General features: G+C 37.4%; 2 protein-coding genes across 3 annotated transcripts; both read right to left on the bottom strand.

The window, feature by feature from the left end:
* Positions 1-6,770: 6,770 nt before the first annotated feature.
* On the bottom strand, positions 6,771-8,689 carry LOC126619956 (50S ribosomal protein L35, chloroplastic). Of its 2 annotated transcripts, none has more exons than XM_050288393.1 (3): positions 8,341-8,688; positions 7,944-8,060; positions 6,771-7,048 (listed from the first exon to the last, which is right to left on the bottom strand). In XM_050288393.1, exons 1-3 carry the CDS (start codon positions 8,617-8,619, stop codon positions 6,971-6,973), a joined length of 474 nt encoding a protein of 157 aa, XP_050144350.1. In that variant the 5' UTR covers positions 8,620-8,688; the 3' UTR covers positions 6,771-6,970. The 2 variants fall into 2 exon arrangements, with proteins under 2 accessions (XP_050144350.1, XP_050144351.1); XM_050288394.1 differs by lacking the exon at positions 6,771-7,048 and adding an exon at positions 7,259-7,382 and having other exon boundaries at positions 8,341-8,689.
* Positions 8,690-9,622: 933 nt separating this feature from the next.
* On the bottom strand, positions 9,623-15,928 carry LOC126619615 (T-complex protein 1 subunit alpha-like). Its single transcript, XM_050288028.1, has 17 exons — positions 15,635-15,928; positions 15,471-15,535; positions 14,755-14,844; positions 14,584-14,670; positions 14,418-14,477; positions 14,222-14,272; positions 13,784-13,879; positions 13,514-13,579; positions 13,162-13,379; positions 12,639-12,735; positions 11,930-12,016; positions 11,380-11,514; positions 11,129-11,233; positions 10,681-10,809; positions 10,465-10,586; positions 10,114-10,204; positions 9,623-10,010 (listed from the first exon to the last, which is right to left on the bottom strand). Exons 1-17 carry the CDS (start codon positions 15,705-15,707, stop codon positions 9,930-9,932), a joined length of 1,653 nt encoding a protein of 550 aa, XP_050143985.1. The 5' UTR covers positions 15,708-15,928; the 3' UTR covers positions 9,623-9,929.
* Between the last annotated feature and the right edge of the window lie 1,112 nt (positions 15,929-17,040).

Here is a 17,040-nt window from a genome sequence, read left to right on the forward strand (position 1 = left end):
GAAAGCTCATTTGTGAGTAACAAGCCATGTAATTCATCAAGAGATGTTGAAGAGAGACGAAGCATGATAAAATCAATGAACGATTCGAACTCATCAGGAAGACCAGCCAGCGTAGCAGCAATAAGATCACGGTCTGAAACTGAAGCTTCGGCGGCAGTGAGAGAATCAGAAATTTCCTTCAGTTGTTGCAGATAATCAGTCATTGATTGAGAGCCTTTCTGAATGCACTAAAGACGAGAACGAAGCTGATGAATGTGAGCATCAGAGACACCACCAAAACGCTGCTCGAGTTTGAGCCACAGATCTCTGGATGAAGAAACACCAACAGTGAACGGAATGACTTCCTCAGAGAGTGTTGAATTAAACCAGATGAGAAGATTCTGATCCTTCTCATACCAGCTCTCGAAGGCAGGATTGATCGATCGATCTGGTAAAAATGGCGTCGGACAAGGCTCAGATCCATCAATGAGTCCAAGAAGCTTGTAGCGACGAAGAATTGGGGCAAAGAGAGCACACCAGGGCAGATAATTCGAACGCTTGAGCTTGATCGGCACCATGCTACCAATGTTTTGGATTGTGAGAGATGTGTATGAGTGGGATGAATTAGGGTTTGGAGAGGAAGAATTGACATCCGGAGATGGAATTGGAGAAGATGACGCCATCAGAGATCAAGAGGAAGACAACAAGATTGAAGATCGGAGAACAACACAAGTAATTTCTTACAGATCGAAGATCAGAGAAGAGATCGGAGAAGAAAGCACGGCGAAAGAGACGAGGGTCGAAGAGTGCCGTGAGGCGGTGGCGATGGATACCATAAAGAAACCAAAAGAAACAGACGAATGATTTTACTGAATAATCTTCTTCTCATTTACTGACTTACTTAATTACATTTACATTGGGGGTATATATATATAGGCAAGGCCATGTACAAAAAACTTCCTCTAACATCCTGTAACAAATTATAACAACCTAACCAAAACTATATAGTTGTAACAAGAATAATTGGTTGCCTAAAACTATATGAACTGTCATGACTTGGCATCCTTATCTTTACAATGAACGTTAGAGTTCGAGATGCTAGTCCACGATGATAACCTAGAGACACTTATGAAGCGGGTTGTCATCGTGGACAAGTATCCAAACTTTCCATTGAAGTCTCACTTGCCCATCCATTTAGCTGGAGGAGTGGATACTCCTTCGTCACTGAATGAAGGATGATCGGGTCCAATGCCTGTATCCAAGAGCCCTATTATCACACCTTCACCATAGTTTGCTTGTTTCCATAGTCCGTATACTTGGTGTAACCCCAAGAAGTTAGGACTATGAGTAGTTAGCAAAGAAACCGCTTTCTCAAGATGAGCCGACAAAAACCCTTGTTTGTTTCCATTGCTTTCACTTCCTCTGGTGTCAGTTTATCTGCAAATCCAGTGACCACAGTGCGGTATGCATGAACTATCCTCTGCTGGTTTGAGTTTGCAATAGTTTCAAGCAAAAATGACTGATACCAACTGTCTAAATCTGATTCTACAAAAAAAATTCGAGGAGACGGGCTTTTCGAGAAAAACAATGTAAGTTTGGAGGCTATTTTGCTTCTCTTGTGCAACTGCTAGTGATAAGTAAAACAAGAAAGTAAAACCAAGAAGATATATGATATGCATTGTTGCATCTTTTTGGTTCTCCATCTTATAATTTGGTTAAAAGAAGTTGGACGTAAAGAGGTGTCACGTCTACCATTTTAAGTAGCTATTTATATTAGATTATTGTGATTAGCAGAGATAAAAATTTGCTGGACTTAGTAATGCTCGCAGGTGGTGGTGATGAAGCTTATGCATGTCACTAAATAGATTAATTTGATTGGATTGAATTGAATTTGGAGGATGTTCTTGCGTAGTGCGTTGCTAGTTGGTTTATCATTCTTGTTAAAACCTTAACCATCCGTTCAATAATAATGTGGTATATACAAGGATTAAGCATCAATCATGATGGTTATCACATGTTTCATGGCGCCATTTTCTCTTGTTTGCAAGGATTAAGCATGAAACCTCTAGTACAACCATTTTCAATACAATCAAAATTAAAGGCTGGAAAAGCAACATTAGGTAAACAGAAATCCCAAAAATGAGGATTCGAGAGGGAGAGACCAAGGTGAGCTAAAGCATCCGTAACAAAGTTTGCCTCCTTGAAAATGTGCTTCCAATCAATATGACTAAAAGACCAAGCCAGGACAGGAATATCATTGATGATAGAGCTGACTCTCCAAGGATCTCCCCAATGACCTTGCATAACTTCAATGATGAGCTTAGAGTCCCCCTCCACCATCACTTTACTGAAACCCTTGTGCCTAGCACACTGGAGCCCTTCTCGCAAACCCATCGCTTCTGCTACAGAAATAGTAGCGCCATCAAGATTAAGAGCCCCCATCCCAATCACTTGTGAATTACTGTTACGGAGCACAAAGGCAGCATCAGCACGGTTGTTCGAAACTGAACCATCAAAATTGAGTTTAACCACATCGTGCTGGTCAAGAGGATGCCATTTAATAAGGGAAGAGATAGGTAAAGTCTCCTTGGGGTCAACACTTCCCCTTAGCCTTGAGAAAAGCCTAACCAACACTACCGGCGATAGAAACACAACGCGCCGGGACCGGCATACTTCTGAACACCAAGTTATTTCTTTTCGTCCAGATTTATCGGTAGTTCATAATTACTTTACTAAGATTAGAAATGTCATCTTTGTCATTAGAACTTAAGGATTCCGGTCAATCAAAAAACTTATCATTAGTAATAATGTTACCATTATTACAAATACCAAAAGTTGAGCTCCAAACTTTAGTAGCAAAATCACAATTACAAAAGAGATTGGTCTTCTTCAGCTGTATTACATAACGAACATAACTTATCAATATTTTTAACAAAACAACTTAAGTGTTTTCTTGTTTGCAATCTTTCCTGAATCATAAGCCAATCAAACATTTTAACCTTAGGAGGAATAGGTAGCTTCCACATGTTCTTTAACAAAGTAAGGTGATTACTAGAGTGATTGTTCCGATTTTGTAGTCAGGTAGTAGACTTAATAGAAAAGTTCCCATTATTGGTTAAACCCCAAATTAACTTGTCCTTCGACTCTTGTAAAGGGAGGGGGATATGACAAATTTTTCTAGTGATGTCACCATCAACTATAGTAGCTCATTTAATGCTATCCCAACTATTATGAACTATAAAGTTGCTTACTTTAAGATTCCAATCAATATTATTTCTATCATTCACGGGAATTAGATGAAAACAGGGGTAAGGAAAAACCCATTGATGGGTCTAGAAGAATATGTCCACCATTACCCACAATCCATCTCATTCCCTCATGGATGATGTTATCATTAGAAAAATGCCTTTCCAAGCAAGTAGTTTTGTTTAATCTTTGAATTTAAAAAATTGGACTTATGTAAGTATTTACTTTTGACTATTTTAGCCCACAAATTACCTTTATTGGTTAGAACTTTCCAACCTAATTTGGCTAACAAGCATTGTTAAAATGATCAATCTGTTTGATTCCTAAACCACCTTGATTCTTCGGAGAACAAACCTTCTTCTAGGTCATTGGTCTGAGTTTAGTATTTCTCCCCCAAAAGAAATCTCTGCATTCTTTATCAATTTTAGTTGTTACCCTATTGGGGCCCTTAAGGCAAGACATTACATGATTCAGCATCTTGGTGAGATTAGAATTAATAAGAGTTAGTCTCCCGACCTTGGAAAAGGTTTGCCCTTTCCAACCAGCAAGCTTTTGCTTCACTCGTTTAATTAATTATATCTCATTAACCAAATCCTTCCAGAAAACTATATTATGAATCCCTAAGTACTTCCCAATAGTGGTTTTATGTTGAATGCTCAAGATATTCACAATATTGTTCCTATCCTGGTTGATAGTATTATTTGAAAAATAAATATAAGATTTATGAAAATTTACTTGTTAACCTGCAGTCGATGCAAACATCTCAAGGATTTGAAGGACATTCATGGCCCCTTTAGGGGTAGCTCAGGCAAAAAGTAGACAATCAGCTGCAAAAACTAGGTTCGAAATTCTAAATCCCCTTAGGGACGATAGGATTTTTCCCATGGGATTTAGGGGTAGAAGCCAAATGATTAAAATGTCTAATAAGCGGTTCCATACATAAAATAAAAATGTAAGGTGACATGGGGTCACCCTGTCGTATGCCACATTTAGGATAGAAATAACCATGCAGAGAGCCATTAATTAAAATGGGGAAATAAGTTGATGTAATGCATTCCATTATTAAGTTGATCCATTTCTCATTAAAACCAAAGCAAATTAGAACATACCTTATGTAATCCCAATTTAAAAGGTCATAGGCTTTTTCCAAGTCCAGTTTAATACCCATGGTTCCCGTCTTACCTTTTTTTACCTTGAAGCTGGAAAATAACACATGGGCAATTAAGATATTATCGTGAATGGAACACCCTGGAGTAAAGGCACCTTGATTAGCAAAAATGCATAGGTCAAGCAAAGGCTTAAGCCTTTTAATAATAATTTTCGTTATAATTTGTAACTAACATTACAAAGACAAATGGGTCTTTAATTGGACACAGTTTCAAGATTATCCACTTGTGGAATTAAGGCAATACTTGTATGATTAATAAACCTTGGGCTTGAATTATTTTGAAAGAAATCTTGAATCATAGGAATAATAATATCTTTAACCTCTTCTCAACAACCTTGGTAAAAAGCAGCACAAAGACCATCAGGTTCGGGTGCTTTCAAAGCACCAATGTTATTCACCGCTTCCCAAATTTCCTCATTTGAAATACATTCAAGTAGTTTCATATTATGCGTATGATCAATGCAAGGAGTTATGATATCAACCATTGTAGCCAATGTCTCCTGAGAAGGGGAGCTATCACAAGAAAAACGCAGTTTAAATTCCTGCACAAAAACTTGCTCTAGACCTTCCCCATAATTCCACCAGAAACCATTACTATTTTTAACATTTTTTATTTCATTTCTTTCTTACGGATAGAAGTCACCATTTGAAAATATTTAGTATTTGTATCTCCTAATTGACGCCACTTAACCTTGGCTTGTTTAGCCCACATAATTTCCTCTTACTATAAAACTCTGTTAAGCTCACTTCTAATTTTAACCTCTTCATCCATGCTTATAGAGTTATCCTGATCCCTCATAATTTTATTTTGAATATCATAGAGAGAGGTTAAAAGCTTATATTTACCATCTTTGACATTACCAAAGGTCACCTTGTTCCACTTCCTTACCAAATACTTGAATATCCCTGCACAAACAACAAAATTTTCTTGTGGCCTTGAAGTATTTGTACAAGTCCAAGTACTTCTGACAAAATTCCTAAAATTAGGATGACGTAACAACTTAGCTTCAAATTTGAAGGAACAAGAGCCTTTTCTGACAGGGTTTACATTATTAGTAAGATGGGACTATGATCCGATCCAAAGATAGCAAAATTATGGGAAATCAAGTCGCCCCTATTTAGAAAATTACTGAAGTTATTCATGTAGGTAGTAGTATTGAAGCAGCCCCCAAGCTTTTCAGTGAAGTCCACAATATTATTGAAGTCTCCAATTAAACACCAAGGGTGGTTTGCCGGTTTATCCGCTAAAATTTGATCCCAGAGATTAGCTTGTAAATGTTTAAGAGGATAAGCATAAACAAAGTTAATGAATTGCACCTTATCATTATGCAAATCTTTAACTACACAGTGGATAAAACGAGGTGAAGAGCTAAAAACAGTAATGCTAATGGAAGATGAGTTCCAGAACAAACAAACCCCACCAGCTCTGCCAGTGGGATTGCAGCAAAAAAAACTGATCAAAGTGCCTACTGTAGAAATTGCTTTGGACCTTGTCTATGGACATCTTAGTTTCAAACAAGTAAAAAAGGTCCAGCTTAATCCAAGTACACAAAAAACTAAAATTACTATTAAAATCAGGTCTCCTAAGACCCCTACAATTCCATACCATGCACTTCATTGATCAATATTTTTTAGCTCACAATCATCCAATACAATGGCAAACAATCATCCAATACAATGGCAAACAACCATCCAATACAATGCTGAGTCAATACCTTTTCAATTTAGCAAATTGGGTCGCCCAAAATATTTTAATCATTGTTTAGTAGAGGTGGAAAGTAAAACTTGGCCCCAACAAGATAAGATGAACTTAAACTGAAATTAAAATTTGAAAAGTTGGTTGAAGAGTTGATAATGTTGATTGAGTAAACGCAAGGCCAACATATTAAGTAAACCCAAGGCCAAGGTCATACCTAGCTAGCATTTTCAATTCAGTTCAATCAGTAACTGAGTAAACCACAAGATTTAGGAAACTAGGGGATACAGGATTCCAAAGCACCTTGGCAACAGTCAAAAAATGAGAACCCGCTAGACATCTACTTATCCATAACTATACCATTACCTCATCACCTTCTCTATAACAGGATTACCACACCCCAGTTTAACGCACAGGGAAGACTAAGTGCACGATGTAACAGCAGTTAAACAATCCGCACACAAATGCTAAAAACAATCCTTCCATGGTACGATGAATGATAAATAAAAGAAGATAGACCTATTCTATCAATGATAAATATAAGTTTACAATTCATAGCACAACACTGACACTCCGTCTCACGTGCAACTAGGCTCCCCAAAATGAAGTGCATAGAATAAAATGCATTGTAGCATGTTATCATATTGTCTACATTTTCCAGCAGACCCAAGTTCTAGAATCTTGCAAAAGAGGAAACTACATAAAAAATAAGTGTTTCCATGATATATGTCCGTAAGTTGAAAATGTAACAGCAACACCCTCAATAGACAAGGAAATAAAGATCATTGAAGAAAAAAAAATATCAAACTCTTGTACAAAGATTTGAGAAATAAAAGAGTACATGTCAGAAATTCCATTCGCATCAAGTTTGCAAATCACCTTTACTCTGCCTTCCTATTTACTTTTAGATATGGCAAGGCTCCAATCACGTTGTCATAGTCACTTCGACTAACTGCATGCTGCACATAGCAAAAGCCAAACTAACATAAGAAACCGAGTAGCAGTACTAAACCTGTGGGCATCTAGATGGTGGGGGTGTGTGGATTGAGTGCTGGGTAATTGGTGGGCTATGGACCTATGGTTCATTTAGATGAGCTGTATGTGTTCATTTCGACGAGCTAGATGGGTTTATAAGAACCAAGTAACATAAGAAAACATTATTTTTTCCCTTTTCCCATAAAGAGCTCACTCCAAAGCTTCTCCTTCCCCAATTTCAACAGTTCACTCTTTCCAAATTGCAAGCTATTGAGGGTATTGCCTTGCCTTTTGAAGTTGAGCTTTAAAACAAGCCAACTAAAAAATAAATAAATAAATAAATAATCACACCGATAATGATAAATGCTATGAACATATGAAGCATACAACAGACAAGATAACAAGTAATGGATGAGAAGACAATCATTATTTCTATAGAACAAGAACGAATGATAAAGCGATTGCAAACTATGTACCACTTTTTTCAAAGTTCACGAACAAATTGTTGATAAGTGAGAAGGAACCATTTCTTGCTCAAGTTCCACTTGAACTGGTTCTAAAAGTAATCAGGGTTCAGAATGAGCCCTTAAAATCATGGTAATATCGCAAATTAAATTCAAACCTAAACTCCTTGAGTCAAACATTGAATAAAAAGGTCGTACCCAGTGCACAAGGCTCCCGCTTTACGCAGGGTCTGGGAGAGGTGAATGTCGGCTAGCCTTACCCCCATTTATGGAGAGGCTGCTCCCAAGTCTCGAAACCGAGACCTACCGCTCATGGGCGAAGGCACTTGAGTCAAACATTGAATGTTTCAAAGAAAATCATTCTATAACAAAACACCAGACAATTGAAAGTGGAGATAAGTTATACAAAACGCACCATTTTGGAGAGTCGAGTTCTCCTCTTGGCATTCTTCTTTACAAGTAAATGTTGCTTTCCAGCTCTCCTCCGAACTATTTTTCCTCTACCCGTCACCCTGAAGCGCTTCGCCGAAGCCTATCAACAATAATTCACCAAATACTTACTACTTAGATGACAAAACAAATAAAATTTTCAAGGCTAACAATTAAACAAGAAGAAACAACGGCCTAAGCTGGATTTGATTGGGGGAATTCACAGTTCAAGGTTTCACTAAGAATTTATTCGGTGGACTACTATCAAATTCGAATTCACTACTATACCAATAAAGAAGAGAATCATAATATCAACTCCAGATTCCAAATTGCTTATTTTCCAAAGATTTTCTCAGTAACCAAACAAAAATGACGAACAATACCTTGTGGGTCTTCATTTTGTAGCCTTTGGCGGAGACGATGGTAAGAGAGCTAAGGCGGCGAGGAGGGGTGGAATTGATAGCGCAGAGCTTGCGGGGAAGAAGCGAGTCCAACCCAGAAATGCTATGCGATTGCGAGGAACTGAGTCTCAAGGGTTTGGGCCTCTTGAACCTACCGAGTTGAACCGAGCCGTGATTGAGTTGAGTTGGGTAAGAGCACGATGGGTAGTATCTCAGACCAAACGATGCCGCCATGGTCATGGTTACACCTACACAAGCCATTCTTACACTCTCTTCTTCCGCTGACAGCAAACAAGCTTGTGGATGAAGTTTGTGTTCCTCATATCCTCATATCCTTTGTGTTATACACGGGGCTTGGGTCATCTCGCTTCCGGACCGATTTTATATGGGCCGTTTGATGCACATCCTACGGCTGTCAATTAATTTTTCTTTTCTTTTTAATAGTTTTCACATACGTCACCCCCTGCACTACCAAAAAACAATTACGGAGGACATGGTAGCCCATCCTTATTCAGCACATGCACCAACGAAGATTGGGGGTGGTTACACTTAAACCTGGCATTCGTGTCGTCTTTTCCGCGTTTGTGTCGTTTTCGTGTCATACCCGATATCTTAACAGGTCATGTCATGTAACACCCGTTAAAATAAACGGGTAAAATGACCCGACCCGAAATCGACCCGATAATATTAACTGGTAATATGACCCGACCCGTTACCCGTTAAAGAAAATATATTTTAAACCAATAAATAAACAAATGAAAAACATAATACTAAATAAGTATATACATATCATATTGTCACATCCAAAACATAAAACACTATTTTCTTTTTAGTATATTTTCACTTACCTAAAGTCTTTAATAGTTTTCTAATTAATGTATAAGTGTAAAAAAATATAGAAAAAATATATAAACGCTCGTAATGACAAGCTTTACAACTTTCATGAAAAGTTTAACTTCGAAATTCGCCACTATAATCATATAAATCATAGATCAAAATTTAACCGTTGATTGTTGTTTACATTTACGCTTCATTGTTCTCATCAAATTTTGTTTTTTTCTGATTTTCTTTTTTGAAAACTTGATCTATTAGATGATGCAGGAAGATGAACGGTTTAGATCGTTGAAATTATATTAAGAGTTTTATGGGTGTATAGAAAATACCCAAAAAATATCACATATTAAAAATTAATTCTTGGCTTATAGGTTGGGTGAAGAAATGAAGTCAGGGATTTGGGATGGAGGACAGGGGTGAAGATCGGGTATTGAAGTGTTTAATTTGTTGGATTGATTGATTTTCTGTTTGAGATCAACAAGAAAGATGGCTGTGTAGAAAATCTGAGATGCAGGACCAAAACCCCCAAAACCCACTTCCTCTAACCAGACCAAACCGTTCCCTGAATATCAGGGTTTAATAGTAATTGAAATTCCCACACAAATCTACATGACCAAAATCCTCCATCTGATTCTTCTAGTGCACGCAACGAACGTTAAGTCCTCTTCGGGCACAGACTCACTTCCCACCCATTGACATTCTGCTCCGGAAACAAACAGACAAGGAAAAGTTCAAACTTAACCCTCTTGACTTTCATCCTTGGCTAGCCTGATCATGTCATCAATTCGGAGAATTGTAATAGCTGCTTCAGTTGCAAACTGCCAAACCGAAAAAGTTTCAAGTTTACAAACATTGCAAGGCTGTTGGTTATCTTCACAGATTATCCTAAATTATTACTGATTTGTATGTAGGATTTGGTACCTGAATGATCTTCACTTTACTCATTGCAGGCTCAATGACTCCGGCTTCTAGGTTGTTACGAACTTCCCCCTTTACTAGGTCTAAGCCCATGCTGCAACAATAGTAGAGCGTTCACCGTAAGTATGCAGCCACAGAATGTGCAAGGATTTTATGCACCCAAGAATCATATGACGGAATATAATTTTAGTTGCACTGTCATCATATTGGCATACTTTTGTAAGTCTATTGTTGCATATGAGCAAGTCTAATGACAATGCCACAGAATTCAATATACAGACACCGCAAACAATGACGACTGTGGAAACCAAAAATATAAAATTGGGCAGAATGCCCTGACAATACTCAGAATACCTAGAATAATCCTTATCCTTCTTGTCAGTCCTGTTTGTTGCCTTGGTTTGTGCCCTGTGGTGGTTGGCCCGTAGTATTGAAACTAAATCTGTAGAATCCTTGGCAGCATTGACAGCAAGAACCTAAACCAGATAAAAGTCACAATAGAAACACCATTAACATACGAAAAATAGCAGAACACAACAAAAATACAATTTGCAATAAGATGTTTAGAACCTTTGGTATAATCAACAAAGATTCAGCAAACTCGGCAATTGCCAACTGCTCACGTGATCCTAATGTTGTAGCAAAACCCTCCAAATACAGAGACAATGCAGACTCAACTGCACCTCCACCTGGTACTACCTGTACGGTAAATTCATCAATGAATTAGATATGTAAATAACAAGAAACTCTCAATGAAAAGACGACCACCAAACTCGGTGGTGAAACCTTCACAGTTTTATCTTCATATTTCCATTGAAAAATACATTTCATGTTCTTCCACACCTCCCCCAAAAAATTGCATTGCACAAATCAAATAAATAACCATAAAACCCATTTCGCATGAAAAAAAATACCTCATTAATAAAAAATAGCGTCAAATATAATTTCGTTCAGAAGAAAGTAAATTTAAAATGGTTCTGATCCTTTTCTTATCACTTATGTAGTAAATAAATTATACCGTGTTAGATTCTAGAGTCCTCTTGACAATAGACAAAGCATCATGAAGAGCTCTTTCCATCTCATCAAGCATATAGTCATTTGCACCTCTGAGAATCAATGACACCTGAAAAGAATACATTCAGAAAATCAGTCCATACCATAAGATTATAAATAATGTCCTATATATAAATGTATAAACTTCACAAAAACTTGAAGCAATTAGAACTCAACATCAAGCACGGAAAAATGTTAAAAATTAATTAAACTCACTGCACTGTTATTTTTGGTTCCTTTTATCAAAATCACATCATCATCAGAAATGCGCTCCTCCACAACTTCATCTGCAGATCCAAGAAGTGACGTATCAAACGTTTCCTCCCCTTCCATATCAGCGAAAGTTGAAACCTACAGATAAAAAACAAAACCAAGATGACATAATTATTCAACATATGGATCTACTTTCTGATAAAAAAAAACACAAATACAACATTTGTGAACAAGTTGATTGCTTTCGGTTAAGTATTGTTTAGTACTACACCGATGTATTGTTTCAAGAGTTCACTGATGTATTGTTTTCAAGTATTCCACCGAAAATTTACGTTTAGCTTCTTCACACTTTTGTTTTTGTATATTTATGTATTGTTTTCAATTTATAGGCTGATGATCAGGACATGACACATGATGATTCCAAAAGAAAATAGTATTGCAAAAGAAACTATTTCCATTGAACACAAGTGATAGCTGAACTCCAAAATAAATCCAAATGAAAATTAATCTGCTAGACAATTATATTATTAGAGAAGCACATGAAGAATATTACCATTGTTGCACCTGTAGCCTTAGCAACATGGCGCATATCTTCTTTCTGAACACGTCTGACAGCAATAGCCCCAGCCTCCACAAAATACTGAAATTACAATCAAGGATATAAAGTTTATGCAATCGCCAAGCTTAATACACCTGGTGCATGTGATAAACATTCATATACCCATGCTGGAAATATATAGAAGTACATTTGTATTTTGTATTTTCATAGCTCATTGTATGCCGAATAACGATAAAGGAGTTAAAATAAAGAGAGTACAACTACTAGTTCGTCTCATAACATGGTTATGTTGAGACCTCAAACTTCTGCATTTCTGTATTAAACAACAGCATATCTTATAGGCTTAAACACGTATTGAAGAGGATAAGAGTAACATATCGTAAAGATGATACACAATTTTCAAATAAGAGAACCTACAAAAGAAAAACAATTGCCAAAAACATTAACCGTGAGTGTTCAGCCATTCAAATTTTTGGCCAGGTCCAAAGGCATATGACCAAGCTAAAATTAACCCATAATATATAAAGACTTAAAAATAATGATAATAAGGGAGCTGCTATTTGCAATCCATAAAAATCATCATGCACTCCTTAGAAAAAAAAAACAAAATAAAAGAGAGAGTGCAGGATATTTTATTGGAGTGTTAATAATCTAGTACTTCAAAATAAAAAAGTTAGAGAAACAAATCACAAAAGAATCTTGCCTTGAGTGCCATGTCGTCAATCCCTTTTGTGGTCAGAATAACATTTGCTCCAACTTTCAGAAGTTTCTCAATACGCTCTTTTGTCATATCAGCTTCTCTGCAGAGATAAATATCATCAGTACATTGCCAAACATACAATTAAGCATCAAAAGATGTCTTTTTATGACATAACAATCTATCAATAAAGAAAAAGTGATTGAAATTCTTTCCCAAGCATAAGCAATCCCAAACCTATCTATTTGAGGCAGTTAACATCTGCACAAGCAAATTCCATAATTCTATTTGGGCCTATCAATTTCACTGATTAAAGGGCAATTGAGCTAAGTCTTTTTAGCAGTATTGAGAAAAGGATTACATAATATATCAGCAGAATCACCTATTCTATACCACAGCATGCTAACTGTATTCATACCCTCCAACGCATGCTATGGACAGGGTCTGCAAAGCTGGCTGCGTGATATACATATACAATGATATGACATATACAACTTAAAAAGAAAAATAAGGTACATCATCTTATCACCTTTGGCGAATCTTTTCAAGCTCCCTGGGATCACTAACTAAAACTTGGACACCCATTTGCATTTTGGTCTTTTGAAGATTAAAGTCAAGACAGGCAATCTTCGCAGGGGAAACTCTCAGTGGCATTCCTTGTGCAGCACGGCCTGTGTTTAGTGCATAACCAGTTAAGAGATAGCTATCTCTTGCACTTTTTCCATGAGCTTTCAAAATATTAATCCCCTGAAAATCAAAAGAGCAACTAAGACAAAGTACAAAGGTAAATACAAACAAAAGATAGAATAACACAAGGAAGCATATGAGCACATGACGGAAACTTCATGACCATGGGTATAACACAACTACTAAGTGCCAACCTTGATTGGGTACTTGACTTCCCCCCGAGCATTGGTCATCTTTACAGCTTGTACGGCATCTACAACCTAGAAAAACCAATTATATACTAGTATCGTTAAAACACAAAAGGAAAAAAAAAAAAAAAAAAACTAAGGGTTTAACTTTTGCTCCTGAAACCACAGATAAGATTGCCAATTAATAAACTCTACACAAGAAAAGGAGTTCATATGGGTGACAAATCCAGCAACATTAGCCCTTAAGAAGATAAAATTTAAATCCAAACAGCATACCATATTTGCAAAGAAGTCACTGTCACCGCCTATCAACTTTGAGGACATGCTTGTCTTTGCACAATTTACTAGAGAATATTTTCCAAGCTTGTCAACCTGGAAAAATCAAAACACAATCAATTAAACAAACAGGAACACTTTTTGTATAAAATGTTTTACAGATGAACCACAAAATTTCTATATGTCAAAGCATATGGCCTAGAGACTATCATGAATTGTGACCATGAACATATGAGCAGTAAGCCTTCTTGGCAAGAGTCAATTGAATATCCAAAACTATTAATTTCTGTTCACAATATATGCAACCCTTCCAAACATCTAAAAAAGTTTAAGAGAGAATTCCCGCATACTCTGTATGGCCAAAGTGAAATTTAATCCAACAACAAGAGACCCTTCTACTACACACATCGAAATAAGATTTCTCTGAAGGGGCCTCACCTTCACAGCTAACTTTTCCTCAACATATTTGCATGCTTCCCTCATAGCAAGCTGTACAGAGGGTGATACGATCAAACATAAGAGGTTCAAATACAATAGAACAGCATCATGTTATAAGCCACAAAATATTTTAGAAGCAAATGCAGTTGCTAAATATAGAATCCGAAACAGAAAAGAAACAAGAATAGGTGCTCACTCTGTAACCACTGATTATGGATGTTGGGTGAATCTTATTCCTTACAAGATCATTTGCTCTCTGCAGAATTAGAAGCAAACCGTTGATTCCCAGTTAAAATCTTTTAGAGTATAAGATTGCTTCTAGAAAAGCATATGGGGTGAGGAGAAAAACCAGACAGGATTACCTTAAGCAACTCTGCAGCTATAATGACCACTGACGTCGTCCCATCTCCAACTTCTCGATCTTGAAGCTCAGCCAACTCCACAAGCACCTACACATGTATAAATGCATTTTCAGACATGTATAAATGCATCTATAGTATAATATTTGCAAGAAATAACTAACTTTTACACACCTTGGCAGCAGGATGCTCGACTTCTAACATCTTGAGTATAGTAGCTCCATCATTAGTAATAGTCACATCACCGATATCGTCGACAAGCATCTGCAATGACCAACCAATAAACATAGTAAACCAGATGAAACCCTTGCATACTTAATTTATAATATTGTGCAATTGGGCTATAAGATGCAGTGTTTTGAAAAACATCAACTCCACTAGTGATTTGAAGCATACGAATTCACCATAAGGACAAAAATAAAAGAATGAAACTCCATACCACTATGAGGGGCCCCTTTTTGAGTGATTATGGGCGAGCCAAAATGACTTATAGAGTGCTTAGCAAAAATTGAAGAGTGATTTAAATGAGATTTAAAATCACTTGAAGTAATTTTATGAAGAAGCCCAAGTAAGGTGCTTCTCCTTGGAAGTGAATTTTTTGAAGAATCAGGGAATCTTACAGGGCTTCTAATCAAACTTTTGAAATACCAAAATCACTAACGAGTAAAAGCACTTCTATAGAAGCACTATTGATGGCAAACATAAAAAATTAACTGAATTTTTGAAGCTTTTAAGTAGTAAAGTACACCAAACAACATTACTAGTGGTATAAAGTACAAATAAGCCAACTGAAACCTCATACGCACATAACATCTCAGATTCATACAAATATACATATATATATATATATATATATATAGAGAGAGAGAGAGAGAGAGAGGGAGAGAGACCTTGTCGAGGCCAACGGGGCCGAGTGAGGATTTGACGATGTTTGCAACAGCTTGGCAGGCCATCACTGTGTTCATCAAAATAAAGTCGGACAAAATTAGCAGCATTTCAGTAAGAAACCTAAAATGGAAAACCCACAAGGGGGAGAGAGAAAGACAGAGAGTACCATTTTGGGTGCGGACGTCCTGACCGTACTGACGGTCGCCCAAGATATCGGGGGTCTGAGAGGACATGGTCATCGAAGAGACAGAGAGAGAGCAGAAACCCTAGATAAACCCTAGATCGGATCTTTGGAGGAAGAAGGGAACCGAATGAGAGAGAAGTAGAAGGTGTTTACTGTAAAAGCTGCGAGTCCCGAATGTTCTCAACACACCCAAACGCAAAAGCACTTCTTTCTTCGGCAGTTCAAAACGGCCTGCGCCAATTTTGCTACACTGCGCAAAATCGGAAGGGTTTTCATGTGCGACCACGTCGTTTTGATTCAGAGTCCACAATACATCCCAAATAAAGCCCGCTATTCTATATGGGCTTTGTTATGGGCCTGGACCTCTTTATTGGTACTCTTTTTGTTTTCGGATCTTATTAACTCCTTCAAAATAAAAGGTTTTTTTTTTTTTTAATACATCGATATTTTTACATTAAAGAGAGGTGAGTTCGGCTAAGCCACACAATGAGCAGCCTAATTTGGTATCAAATTCTCCTACAATGCCCTAGGCTGCTATGTGGTTTTCGAGCTCATTGGGACTTCAAACTAGGCGAAACGGAGATGACGGGTGCACATATGGCTGGTTCTCTATTGAAAGAGAGCTTCGATCTGGTGTTAGTATTGCTTTTGAGTATTTGGAAGGAACAAAATGCATGCATTACTTTGGAAGGGATCAGCCTTATCCCCAGTATGCAACTTAATTACAAGCTCAAGCATGGTTGCTTGAATACAAAAGATGGCATGATGTGAAGCCGAAGTGCAGAACAGACAGGTTACAGAAATGGAAGAAATCGGAGGAAGGATGGATTAAATGTAATTTTGATGGCGCTTCGGATGAGAACGGAGCATTATGAGGCATTGGGGTAATGGTCGTTAAGAATGCCTTGGGGGAGTTTAACGCTGCCACCGTGAAGAAATTAGGCGGGGTTAGCTTGCCCATGCTTGCCGAGGTTGCTAACTTGCTGCTGCTCGTAAGCAGTTTTGTTTGCACAGCAGTGGCCAACGACACAAGTTGAAATGGAGGGTGATGCTCTAGTGGTGATTTCTGCAGTCTAACTCAATGTAGCAGTTAACAACGACCCCTTTGGACATCTCTTGGATGATACACGCAAGATTTTGCAGTCCTTCACGAAGTGGAAAGCTTCTTTCGAACGAAGAAAGACGAATAAGGTGGCTCATCGTTTAGCTAGGCTAGGTTTAAATTTAGAACATCCAGGTTCGTTGTTCGAGGAACCTCTTGTTGGAAACATTATCAACATATATGATAATCCTAATCACTTGTATAAACTAATTAGAACTCTTACCTGAAGAAGACATTGTCTCAAGTTCACAACAATTTTTCGACTCACTCAAGCCCTTAATATTCT

Source organism: Malus sylvestris, chromosome 4, assembly GCF_916048215.2.
Source record: "Malus sylvestris chromosome 4, drMalSylv7.2, whole genome shotgun sequence".
NCBI classification, from domain to species: Eukaryota; Viridiplantae; Streptophyta; class Magnoliopsida; order Rosales; family Rosaceae; genus Malus; species Malus sylvestris.

What these genes read in the sequence shown, in the direction of transcription:
- LOC126619956 (XM_050288393.1), bottom strand. Translation starts at nt 8,619, where the DNA reads ATGGCTTGTGTAGGTGTAACCATGACCATGGCGGCATCGTTTGGTCTG. An exon ending in ACAAAATGAAGACCCACAAG is followed by an intron (nt 8,061 to 8,340) that starts GTATTGTTCGTC and finishes TATTGTTGATAG; the next exon opens with GCTTCGGCGAAGCGCTTCAG. An exon ending in GAACTCGACTCTCCAAAATG is followed by an intron (nt 7,049 to 7,943) that starts GTGCGTTTTGTA and finishes TGCTATGTGCAG; the next exon opens with CATGCAGTTAGTCGAAGTGA.
- LOC126619615 (XM_050288028.1), bottom strand. Translation starts at nt 15,707, where the DNA reads ATGACCATGTCCTCTCAGACCCCCGATATCTTGGGCGACCGTCAGTAC. An exon ending in GGACGTCCGCACCCAAAATG is followed by an intron (nt 15,536 to 15,634) that starts GTACTCTCTGTC and finishes TGATGAACACAG; the next exon opens with TGATGGCCTGCCAAGCTGTT. An exon ending in AAGGATAAGGATTATTCTAG is followed by an intron (nt 10,205 to 10,464) that starts GTATTCTGAGTA and finishes CTATTGTTGCAG; the next exon opens with CATGGGCTTAGACCTAGTAA.